Source organism: Danio rerio, chromosome 14, assembly GCF_052040795.2.
Source record: "Danio rerio strain M-AB ecotype USA chromosome 14, GRCz13ab, whole genome shotgun sequence".
NCBI classification, from domain to species: Eukaryota; Metazoa; Chordata; class Actinopteri; order Cypriniformes; family Danionidae; genus Danio; species Danio rerio.
Genome location: NC_141034.1, coordinates 36,646,170 through 36,659,429, shown reverse-complemented (window position 1 = coordinate 36,659,429; position 13,260 = coordinate 36,646,170). Strand labels below are relative to the sequence as shown.

The window sequence follows — 13,260 nt, the reverse complement described above, 5'->3', positions numbered from 1 at the left end:
CTTTGAAATTATTGAATTAAAATGTAAATATTGTACAACAATACTGATAAAAAATGCACATTCTATCTATATTTAGGAAAAGGCATATGAATATAACTCTTACTGAATTCAACCAATTGTATTAGTTCTTTGAACATGACTTAAAAAGGTCAATTTTTTAAAATATATAATGTAAATTTGAAGTGTAAGAAAAATGTTATAAGTACAGTAAGGACTTTCATGGCGCTCCACATGCTAGGGTATGAAGGGTGCTTTAAAAGGTCCTTGAATCTGCTGTTCCTGACAGCGTGGGAACAATATTTGTGTTTGAAATGATCTAATGTTAATAGATCTTCCATTTTTGGTGAATGTCTGTATGTACAGTATGTATGTGATTATGCGTGGTATCTATGTAAACCAAATTTTCTAAGTGGTGAAAAAAAATCCTGTTTACATATATTTTAGAATGTACTTTATTCATGTGACAGCATGCTGAATTCTCTAATTACTGCAGAGACCATAGCATTCAAAATTATGTATTATTATCACCAACAACAACAATATGTATGTTTAATAATACTATTGTTACGTTTATAATTTTGTTCCATTTTGAAGGATGCCATCAGGTCTGTGATGAGGGAAGGCCGGCAGCTGCTCTCTAACCTGGAGACCTCAAGGAAAGAGGGGGACGTGGACACACGCTGGGACATCACACAGGACTGGGACACCATGCAGAGGTGGAGAGCTTCACAAAAACACACATTACACGATTATATCCTAAAAGGAGATTCCTAATGTACCTTGTGTGTGTGTGTGTGTGTGTGTGTGTGTGTGTGTGTGTGTGTGTGTGTGTGTGTGTGTGTGTGTGTGTGTGTGTGTGTGTGTGTGTGTGTGTGTGTGTGTGTGTGTGTGTATTCCTGCAGGCTGCTGGCTCAGCTCACTGATATGGAGATTGCTTTTGACGGCTTTTTTGATAAACACCACCTCAAACTGCAGCAGTATTTACAGCTGCTGCGATACGAGCACAGTTTTCAGGAGGTGAGCTGCTTTTCACGTTCCAACTTTGAAAACTGGCTGCTGAGGCAGAACTTACAAACATATGCTAATGCACAGTCAGTGCTGGCATTTGATCAGGATATGAATCTGATTATACCCACATCTGCTGATTCATTAGAATCTGTCAAGGCAGGAAGTAGATTTGCATAATACTTATTTACATTTTTCCATAAGTTTTCAACTAATTTTCAATTTAAATTTCTCCGTTGTATGTCAATATTACTGCTTAATATTTAATGCCTTTTAATATATGTCTGAATAACACCTTACAATAAAGAATTACTATTCAATTTTAATTTATTAATTTATTAGTCATCATTAACAAGGCAAGGAATTTTTTTAATCCAGTAACATGTAAAAATGTCTAAATAAAAGCCTGTATTACACGCTCTACTCGTTATGTGGTCTATATGTTAAAATGTCCGTGCCAAAATAGATACAGTTCAATTATTAGCCCCCTGAGTTATTAAGTTTATTTTTCCCTAAATTTATATTTAATAGAGAGAAGATTGTTCAGCACATTTTTAAACACAATAGTTTTAGTAACTAATTTCTAATAACTGATTTATTTTATCTTTGCCATTATGACAGCACATAAAATTTTACTATATAATTTTCAAGACACTTTTTATACAGGTCTAGGTCATATATTTCGTTCTTTTGGCATACATTTTCATTTTTCTGCAGACGATACACAAGTTTTTATCTCCACAAAACCTATAACATCGCACCCCCCTTCTGACCTTACCAAATGTTTGAGATTAATATATGGATGACTAATAATTTCTTGAAGTTAAATTACAGTAAAACTGAAGCCCTTCTGGTTGGCTCAAAATCTGTTTTATCCAAAGCTCAATCTTTTACCCTGTTTGTTGATAACTCCCTAATCAATTTCTCAACCCACGTGTAAAGTCTTGGGGTTATACTGGATGGCATGCTCTCATTTAGTGCTCAAATTAGTAATATCTCACGTTCTGCCTTTTTTCATTTGCGTAACTTTGCAAGACTTCGCCCTTCACTATCTCAACAAAGTACTGAAGTGTTTGTTCATGCTTTGGTTACATCACGGATTGAGTACTGTAACTCGCTTCTCTCTGGCATTCCTGATAAACAACTTCATAGACTACAGTTAATTCAGAATTCAGCGGGATAGAATAGTTACCTGCTCGCGTTGTTCTGATCACATAATTCCAATTCTTTCACCTTCACTGGCTCCCTGTTCACTATCGTATGCAATACAAAATCCTCCTCTTAACATACAAAGCTCCTCATAACCTGGCCCCCCACTATCTTTCTGATCTTCTTCATTTGTACACTTCTTCACGCTCACTGAGATCCTCTTCTGCTGAACTGTTATCTGTCCCACACTTTAAGATGAAGTCATTTGGTGGCAGGGCTTTTAGTTGTACTTTACCAAAGTTGCCTGCCTTTGCACATTCGCCAGATGGACTCTATTTCCAATTTTGAATCTCAGATAAAAGCATTTTTGTTAAGGATAGCTTTTAATGATTTGCTGGTTTAACTTTACGCTGATTGTTGTTTTTACTGCTTGTATTTATATGATGCGCTTGTGATCTGCTGTAAGGTGTCCTTGAGTACTTTGAAAAGCGCCTAAAATAAAGGTATTATTATTATTAAAATGAGATTTAAAGGCTTAACTAGGTTAATTAAGTTAACTAGGCAGGTTAGTGTAATTAGGCAAGTTATTGTAAAAAGATGGTTTGTTCCGTAGACTATCGGAAAAAAAAAATATATATATATGAAAGGACTTAAATATTCATATACATTTGTTAATAAATATAGATTTAAATGAGTATTTTATGCAAACATTTTTGAGAAAATGTCAGACAGGATGGCTTTCAAAAATTGATTGGAGAAAGAAGTGGGCCCTGAAGTAAAAAAGGTTGAGAACCCCTTATTTAATTGACTGTGGGATAAAAGGGTGGTGTGGGAGGAGCATTGTGCCGAAACGTCTGTGTTTTGCATTCCCTAAGAATGCACATGTAATATAAAGCTATACAAAATAATTATTTAATAAGTAATTATTTAATGATCAATACAAGGAGCAAAACAGTTGAATTTAGCAAAGAGTAGCTTGTTAACCCTTAGCAAATAAAATTATAAATGCTGGCAATGCTATTTATTAACTATTGTGATAGTAATTATGTGTTTTATTAAATATTTAGTTACAAATCCATGAATGCTCTACTTTCCTATTTCTATTGTAAAAAAAGGCTATTTACAGGATTCTCAAATATAAACATTGTTGCATTAGCTTATATCATTAAGTGCAGCTTTCCCAACATTCTCTCTGCCTCAGATGGAGTGCTCTTTAGAGAAATTAAGAGCACAGGAAAGGAAGATCAGCATCATAGGAGAATCCCTGAACCAAACAGAGCAGTCAGTCAGAGAGCTGGATGGGCTGGACAAACGTGCGCAGGTAGATGCATTACCCCTCTCTTTTCATGCTGCATGGTGCAGTTATACAGAATATACAGTAAGCAGATGCCTCTGACAGCAGCGTGTGTTTTTCAGGAGGAGATGAGTCGAGCTCAGGTTCTCATCCTGCACGGGCATCAGCTGGCTGCTGGACACCACTATGCCATGGCTCTGATCATCCAGCGCTGTAATGAACTCAGACATCAGTGTGACACCCTCACCTCCGCCCTCAGCACTAAACGCAGCTCTCTGACACAAGCTCAGACTTTATTGCATCGTCTAGAAGAGGTCAGACTACACGTTCACTCGTTCACTTACAACATGTCTTAAATAAAATACTATTGAAACCTTTATTATTTGAAAACAATAGAATTATAAAATCTTTTTACTATTGAAATGTTTTCTATTTTAATGCTTTAAAGCTTTAAAACTCCAGCCGTTTTAAAGGGGTAGTTCACTCAACATTGAAAATTACTCATATTTTCTTGTTCCAAACCTGTTTGATGTTCTTTCTTTCTTCTGTTGAATAAAAAGGAGATATTTTGAAGAAAGCTGAAAACCGGTAACCATTGGCTTCCATAGCATTTGTTGTTGTAAATAGTGTGTAAATCAAGTTTTGGCTGAACGATCTCTTTAATGAGGAACTTTGTGAAAGTTCTGAGTTTTGTAATGTCTGCTGCATAATACAATGCTTTTCTGTTCTCAATTCAATATTTCCCTAAATAAAAATAAAGCCATGCAAAATATATGCAACAATAAAACAGCTAGTTTACATTCATGAATTGGTTTTTGACATTTTGTCTGTTTAAATCTATTGTAATGACAAACATTCAAATAAGTCAAAGTAACAAATCAGTATTTGTATTGACTAAAATACAAAACATGAGCATCTCTAAAATGTGATTCTGACAATAACGTGTTACTAGTAATGCGTTACTATAACAGCAATACCTTTGACAGTAACTAATACTGTAAAGCATTACTTTTTAAATATAGTTACTCAGTTACTGTTACAATATGATGCGTGTGCCCGTGACTTGGTAATTTAATTAATTTTGGCTGCAGTGTAGCTCCTTGGCAAAAGTCAAGCGAAAGCAAAACCGGTACACCAGGTGTGCGTGTAAGAGAGCCCGAGTGCCCAAGACAGAAACCAGGTGCACTCAAGAGCGATCAAGTGTACTCGCGAGAGAGCGCGAATGTGCGCAAGGTATACCGAGTGTGTGCGCGCGAGAGAGAGACCAAAAGGCAATTAACGTTACTATTATTAATTACTATTACTAATACTACTATGTAATCAGAACTACTATTAAATCAGAAATCATTGTAATATGCTAATTTGGTGTTTCTTTTCTAACTGTGTTTCTTTACTTTTTCACGATTTTTTTGCTGAATTGAAATTTTAAAAGAATAATGTTTTATATAAATCTTCGCCAACATTATATCTGTACTCTCTCTTTTGCTCAACGTGTTCTTACAGAATTTCTAAAAAGTATCATATAAAAAAAGTAAACAAAAACTTGAACCCAAAATTTAAAAGTTATTATTGAAAATTGGCATTATTCCAGTGTTACATTATTTATATATCTTCACGTATTTTTGCTTTCCAGGCTCAGCGGTGGTGTGATGATGGGGCTTATTTGTTGGCTAATCAGCAGGTAGAGAAATGCCAGTGTAAAGAGGGTGCACAGACAGCTCTGCGAGATATTGAGAAGTTCCAGGAGGCGGCACCACCGCTTCTCACTGCTGGTGCTGATGTGCTCTTTCTTGAGTATGAGTCTGTGCTCGCTCCTTATCTACAGGTGAACACCATCAGACTGCAAAAACTACACACAAACCGCATATTGGGCACTGTTATACACTAATCTCAATGCAGATCCAGGCACAACCACAACACGAGGGTGATGTTTCAGCCAGTTACAATTTTTGTGTCCTGCATCACTTTGTTAAAACAGCAATCACACGTGTGCTCATAGAGTATGTGAACCCATGGGCAGCAGGCCTGAAAATAAGGTTTTTAGGCCAAGGTTATAATAGTTTTGGAGTTGTCATTAGTTTTTTTTTTTTTTTTTTCGTTTGGACTTTTTGTTTTCAAATTCAGTTTAAGATTAGGTAGATTTACTTGTTTTTATTAGTTTTTATATTTTGAAATTGCTTAGTTTTTATTAGTTTCAGTGTTAGTTTTAGTTTTTGATTTGTTTTCATCAATATAAATATTGCATAATAAAAACAAAAAAAAAAAAGTACACTACGATTAACCTATCCTCAAATTCAAATGCAAGAGCCCACAACATAGCAGCCCTAGTACCGTTCAATACAGTATGTGTACAAGGCTGCATCTTAGATACACAGTAGTGATGTGAAGTTTGGATCTTTAACGCGAACCGGATCTTTTGTGACAACCCTCCCATGTTTGGATTCAATATATCAAAAATATGTCGTCAGAAATCATCATTTCAGTCAGTTAAAACATCACCATGATCTGAAAAGTTTCTTACAATTACGTTTTGCAACTCAACTGAAGCATGATTCACTTATTTAAGCTTCATTATGATTTTCTGGTATAAAATAAATTTACGTTACGCCAGATCCTCTCATTTAAACCCTGCAGTTTTTACACTGCAGTTGTTCAAGTAGTTAAAAAGCAGTTTGTGGGTAAGTGCTTACTGGACACGCAAATCGTTTCAAATGATTCAGTTTAATTTGGTCAACTAGTTCAACTGGTTTATTTAGAAGATCTGGTCAAAAAGAGCGTTCGGGATCAGGATCATTATTACGGAAATTAAACCCATTATTGGACACAAATGTATTAAATTAATACTTTTCTGCGTCTTCTCAGGGTTATATTTAATGTTGTCACCGTGCTGCTGTCATGTTTACTCATTGTTTTTGTCGCGGTACAAACAGGAATGATGACTGGAGGAGAACAAGCTTTATCTGGCCAATGGCATTAGGATTACAGACTCTGATGTGCTGTACGGTTAAACACCTAGCAGTGCGAAGTAAATAGATTTACTTCTAAAAGGCTTACAGTAGGCTTATGTGTTAAATACATTTACAAGACAAAAACGAAGGACGTTTTTGCTATAATTTTAGTTTGAGTTAGTTTTGTATGTACACATCCAGTTCCAGTTAGTTGTTTTTATTTTTATTTCAGTTAATGAAAATGTTTTTTAATTCTATTTTTAGTTTTTTGTTTGTTTTTGTTAACTATAATAACCTTGTTGTAGGCACATTGTGTATATCTGTTTTGAGGCAACTGAAATATACTGTACCATTGACCAACTGAAACATGGTCTAAAGTCAATAGTGCATATTTTAAGTTGTTTATTTGCACCTATAGACAGGTCCACTATGTGTATACACTATGCTTAATACACACAGAGAACGTGCAGTTCATAATGCCTATATGTTAGTTAGTCTTTAATTTTTTCCCTAAGGCAATTTGGTTGCAGCATATAAGCATAAAATAGGATGCATAGGATGGGAATCATCTGACAGAGTACTCTTGAGCTTTACCCAAAATCTTTCTATGGTATAACTGAGCCATAGTTATCTGTTTTTTTTCCATTCTTCTACATTCACGATTCTCTCCAAACATCTCTTAATTTTGACACTTAGAGAATTGAACCAACAAAGCAATTCTCTGTTCTTTATTCTCTGTGTGTCTTTGCTGTGTTTCAGGCTCATATAGAGAAGACGTTTCAAAAGTACAGCTCCGTGCAGGCTTTGATTCAATCCAGACAGATCTGCCTGAAGAAAATGGCCGACAAACACATCCGGCCAATCCAACTGGTTGCGCCTCGACCGGAGAACCCGCCACGCTCAAAGTCTCCCCTCTTCTCTCCTAAACATGGTACGTGCCAGTACAAGACTACTTTAATTATAGATCCAATAATCCCCATTATTTTGCTCACCTCAGTCTTATAAATAGTTGATGCTTCTTCACCAAACTTCTTTTACGCACATCACTTTTGCTACAGTCTAAATGTATAGTAACTACTACACTATAAAGAAGCTGTCAAGATGCAGATCAAAGCTTCACTTCTGTAGCATGAAGATGGTGAGAAATCTGCAGTGGAGATCAAAATTAGACAGCACACCATTTTCTTTATTTTCGAGGTTCAAGCTTAGTCATATTTGTATTTACCCCGACAAGGTTTTTTTAAACCTATTTAATGAGTTGCATATATTATGAAGCACAGAATTAATAACCTGATATTTGAAAACTGCGGCTCGCTGGCTCAGTAGTTAGCACTGTCAATGGTTCAAGTCCCGGCTGGGTCAGTTGGCATTTCTGTGTGGAGTTTACATTCTCCACGTGTTCGCGTTGGTTTCCTCCACAGTCCAAAGACAAGCGCTATAGGCGAATTGGGTAACCAAAATTGACCATAGTGCATGATTGTGTGTGCATAGGTGTTTCCCAGTACTGGAGTGCAGCAGGAAGGGCATCTGCTGTGTAAAACATATGCAGGAATAGTTGGCGGTTCTTTCCACTGTGGCGACCGCTGATAAGTAAGAGACTAATCTGAAGTAAAAAGAATGAATGAATGATTTTTGAAAACTGCTCAAAATTAGGGAACAATTTCAGTTTCTCCCAGTTCTTGGTGTTGCTTGGTGGTAATTTCATTAATTATCTGGCATACCCAGAAAAAAGTGCTTTTTCTTGTGTTATAATGCCAGCTTTTCTGATTGGATAATGGTATCCCTTCTTAATCTTTTTGTGTGATCAGCATTAAACTGTAAAGTATGCTTCATCAGTGACAATGGCAGCTGATGTTGCTGAATATCCTATCTAACTCGTCCATTTAGTTGAATATAAAGGGAATAATGGGAGAGAGAGTGAGTTTCTGAAGCTCATGTGTTCAGTATTTTTGAGAGAGCTCTTAAAGATCAAGGAATGAAGTTATAGAAACCCGCAGAGCTCACCTGACAGACTATGATCTTCAGCGCAGCAGGATAACAGGCATCAGGAATCACCTGACAGGAGCGCACTGTAAAGATGGATCTGAATCTGAAACTGGGGCTTTAAAGAGGAATTTATTCACTTATAGTAGTTGTAATTCAGTGGTGTCTTCTGATTGATGTACAAAGTCAGAACATGCTATAAATCCTAGGATTTGTTGATGTATATCTAGTGTTGTGTGATATAAATTGTGCATAGTGTTTGTGTCACTGGTTTAATTTTAGTAATGCCAATTATAAAGGGAGAAGAACAGCTTCTTGTCAATGTTTGTTCATTTTTGGTTGTACAGTATTTAACTTTTCTTTTTGTTTTTAAAACAGATTTTAATTCGGGTTTAAAGTTCACATTTGACCTCCCACTGCCAGGCAAAAGAACATCAAGGAAAAGCCCAAATTCTAGGAAGGTAAAAATACAACTTTTTCAATCACACTTTTATATAGAGCATGAAAGTTCTTACAATACTGATAATTTACTGCAAGTAAAAAAACAAGTAAGTATTATGTGGAGGTTTCTATGACAGGGGTCTCAAACTCAAATTGGCCGGGGGCCAATCCAGTGACTGGCAATTCATAGGGCCGTTTGAACATTTAAGCACAAGAAAAATGTGATGTGCGTCTTAGAACAACAGACATAATGTTAATATTTCAAGCATTACCTGTCACAAATCAACAAATCAGCATATTTTTTTTGCTGCACACAACTGCTGACATATATCTGTGGCTGTTTAAATTAGCATTTTTACATAAAAATAGTCATAACAATGATAACAATATTTATTATTATTCTGTCTCAACCAATTGTTGCTTTACCAAACGTTTAACAGATAGCGTAAGAACAACAGAAACAGATTGGGTAACTTGGCTGACTTTACTGGCAAAATTGTTCTTCTTAGTATCTTTTTTTTCGTGTAAAACTAGAACAAAGAGGAGAAAAGTAAATATCTACTCACATTCACTTTAACATGTTTAATTCAACCAGCAGTAAAATGTACATAGTTTGTATAGAAATCTCAATACGCAAATGAGGAAAATTCTATTAAACGAGACCATTTGAATCGAATATTTGCAAAATTACAATTTGTTACATCACCAGCATAACATAGCATTTCAAAAACATATGTTTTGGGGGGCTGAATCTCGTTGTATTCCTGACGTCAGTTGCAGGCCGGAGGAAGGAGGAGGGGGGCCGTAAATGGCCTATGGGCTTGGCGTTTGAGACCCCTGTTCTTTGATATGGAAGTGACTATGATCCTGTGCATTTTTAAAAGATGCATTTTCACTTGTGAGCTTTTTACAAATCAAATTACAAGAATTTTTTCATTTAGACATCACGTCACATCTTAAGGAATTTATGTGGTGGAAATGATGCTGATGGACGTGACATTGAACTCTGCTCTGCTAAGACTAATTAAGCATTTTTTAACATAAATAAAATCGATCACAATGAATGAATCTTTAACATATCAAAAACGTAACATTTTATTGATGTTCATTGAAATATAGTGATTTTTTTCTGACCTGATCTTCACTGTAAAAATGCTGGGTTCCACAGATTTGATTTGATTTATGTTGGGACAACATGGAGGAATCAAGCTTACTTATTTGTTTGTTTTACAAATTTAGGTGGATCAAACGTAAAATAATTAAATTGTCCCCCCAAAAAATCATTAATTGTGTTATTTCTGCTCATTTAAAAAAAGTAATTTGAACAAACAACAGACATAATTTTTTGACTGTTCTAATAATAAACAATAAATAAATAATAAAAATTGATTGCCATTTTCAATACAAAAAGATTCAATTTAAAGTGTGTTACTATTATGTTGCTAGTGATAAAAAGTTAAGTATATTACTAGTTATAGTATATCACTGAGTTACTGATGTAGATTTTAGCAATAGATCCAGTTACTTAATTTTCAATTTTCAGTAGTAAGTTTGTTTTGAGGAGAGATGCCCAAAGTAGGGCCCACGGGCCAAAGTTGGCCCACTGTAACTTTTGATTTGGCCCACCATCCTATCTGAGATAAGAGTGAGAATGATGAGTTGGGCATTTATCAAAGATCATCATTTCTAATTTGATCATTTTAAAAGGTCACCTTTTTTAATTTGTTTGTTTTATTGCTGAGCTACAAAAAAGCTAACTGAAATTAAATATTTTAATTAGATGTTTTAAATGAATCGGATTTTATTAAATGTAAACACTGTCACTGGACTATGACATCGGCAAGAAAATCAAGGCAAAACTAGTGTAACTCCATTCGGTTATACTGTAAATGAGATTGTTTTGTTTTACTGTCATACGTTCATTATAAAAATGTAAAAGATTGTACTTCATTATTTATTATAAAGCATTTTTTTTTTATTCTTTCATTCATTCATTTTCTTCTCGGCTTAGTCCCTTTATTAATCTGGGTTCGCCACTGCGGAATGAACCGCCAACTTATCCAGCAAGTTTTTTAGGCAGCGGATGCCCTTCCAGCTGCAACCCATCTCTGGGAAACATACACACACAATCACACACACACTTATATACTACGGACAATTTAGCCTACCCAATTCACCTGTACCACATGTCTTTGGACTGTGGGGGAAACCGGAGCACCCGGAGGAAACCCACACGAAGGCAGGGAGAACATGCAAACTCCTCACAGAAACGCCAACTGAGCCGAGGTTCGAACCAGCGACCTTCTTGCTGTGAGACGACAGCACTACCTACTGCGCCACTGCCTCGCCTTTGTTTTTTTTTGTTTAAATATTATTAAATAAATTAGGAAATTACTCATGGCAACTATATTACCTTCGGCCAACTAACCTCAATCAAGTTTGGTTTTTGGCCCTTCATAAGAAAGAAAAGTTTGAACACCCCTGGTTTTGAGGGGTTTTGTTATGCCTACCTGTATATATATATATATATATATATATATATATATATATATATATATATATATATATATATATATATATATATATATATATATATATATATATACAGTATATATATATATATATACAGTATATATATATATATATTTTTTTTTTTTTTTTTTTTATTTCATATTTAAACTTTTATACTTAACAATAAAATGTTTTATGACAAAAACCTAAAAAAATGTATTTATTTTATATTTCATTTATTTATTTTCAAATTAAAGTTTAAGTAATATATGCTCAGTGAACATTCATTTCAACTGAATTAAAATAAAAGTAACACACTTTTTAAGTGGTAGTAACAAACCATTACCTAACACTACTAATAGTTGTTTATTAATAGTTAGTAAGAAGTTGGGTTTAGGTTTTAATTAAGATTAGGGTTACAAATTAAGATCATGCTTTATAACTACTAATGAACAGTTAATAATAATAGGCAGGTAATCATCCAGTAGTTAATAGCATCAGTAGTGACCTAAAGTGTTACCATAACATATGATTAATAAGACTATACTATACTATACTATACTATACTGCATTATACTACACTACACTACACTATACTATACTATACTATACTGCACTATACTACACTATACTATACTATACTATACTATACTGCACTACACTACACTGTACTGCACTACACTACACTACACTATACTATACTATACTATACTGCACTACACTACAGTTTACTGCACTGCACTACACTACACTAAACTACACTACACTTTACTGCACTACACTACACTGCACTACACTACACCACACTACACTGTACTGCACTACACTACACTGCACTACACTACACTAAACTTTACTGCACTGCACTACACTGCACTACACTACACTACACTATACTATACTATACTATAATATACTATACTATACTATACTATTTTATACTATACAATTTTATACTATTTTATACTATACTATACTATACTATACTTTGGTTTTCATGCAAAAAGGATGATGTAGAAATGACAAGCACTGTTTGTATGAATTGATCGAATGATTTGCTGTTTTTAAATGAGATCCTGCATTGTGTTTTAGATTGAAGTGATTCACGACTATCAGCGGTCCAGCTCTCTCCCCTACAGTATAGATGGAGAAGACAGCAGTGACCTGCTGAAACGGTGAGTCTTCTGCCTGACACTGTCTGTTCAGATGAAGCGCTCATGTGTCTGATGAGCCTGTGAATGTGTGCGACTGCAGACACGTGATGAAGGAGCTGATCGAGACTGAGAGGATCTATGTGGAGGAGCTGCTGGCAGTGCTGCTGGTAAGATCACCCTCATTCTTCTCTTTCCAGCAGTCACAGAGGTCTTGATTACTGATGCCTCGTTCTTCATATTTCATCACTGCTTATGATTGCTGATTAGGTCAATTCTGATTTAAAAAAAAGTCTAATTCTGAAACCAATGTCAGATTTTTTTTTTATCACGGGTGTACATGGTGCAATTTTTGCTGTGTGATTTTGCTGAGCTAGTATGCTCATCAGGAGAAGCACATGGAAATCACTGATGCTCATATGGTTTTGTATCATGTCGGCAGCAAATGCTTGAAGACTTAATAGGACATTTATTTTTCAAAACTGTGCAGTTTCACATGTTAATCTGGTTAATATTCTGTGACTATTCATTGACCTTTTGTTTGTTAACTTTGTGCAGTAGGTTCCATTTTAACAGTTAATCAGTTAATTAATTAAAGCTAATTTAATAATCACAAAAGTATTTAATAATCTTAGCTAATCAACGTATTAGTCAACGCCTAATAACACATCAGTCATAATCTTTTTTAATAAGATGTTAATCACTGGTACAGTTCAGTTGTATTTTTTAAATTAACTTTAACACATAATTATAATATGGTTATTTTCCCATGTTTATT

At 34.8% G+C, this 13,260-nt stretch overlaps 1 protein-coding gene across 8 annotated transcripts in view; it reads left to right on the top strand.

Annotated features, from left to right (window-relative positions):
* The window catches only part of mcf2a (MCF.2 cell line derived transforming sequence a), a 56,186-nt gene that overhangs the window by 19,829 nt on the left and 23,097 nt on the right, over positions 1 to 13,260 (top strand). For all 8 annotated transcript variants that reach the window (XR_015507626.1, XR_015507625.1, XR_015507628.1 and 5 more), the window contains 9 exons: positions 595 to 716; positions 903 to 1,017; positions 3,356 to 3,475; positions 3,571 to 3,762; positions 5,082 to 5,273; positions 7,156 to 7,327; positions 8,758 to 8,840; positions 12,424 to 12,506; positions 12,586 to 12,652. Coding sequence is in view for 4 of the 8 variants with exons in the window: in XM_087281726.1 (XP_087137852.1) it covers positions 595 to 716; positions 903 to 1,017; positions 3,356 to 3,475; positions 3,571 to 3,762; positions 5,082 to 5,273; positions 7,156 to 7,327; positions 8,758 to 8,840; positions 12,424 to 12,506; positions 12,586 to 12,652 (1,146 nt within the window). In the remaining 4 variants the exon portion in view is untranslated. The remainder of the gene's footprint in view (positions 1 to 594; positions 717 to 902; positions 1,018 to 3,355; positions 3,476 to 3,570; positions 3,763 to 5,081; positions 5,274 to 7,155; positions 7,328 to 8,757; positions 8,841 to 12,423; positions 12,507 to 12,585; positions 12,653 to 13,260) is intronic.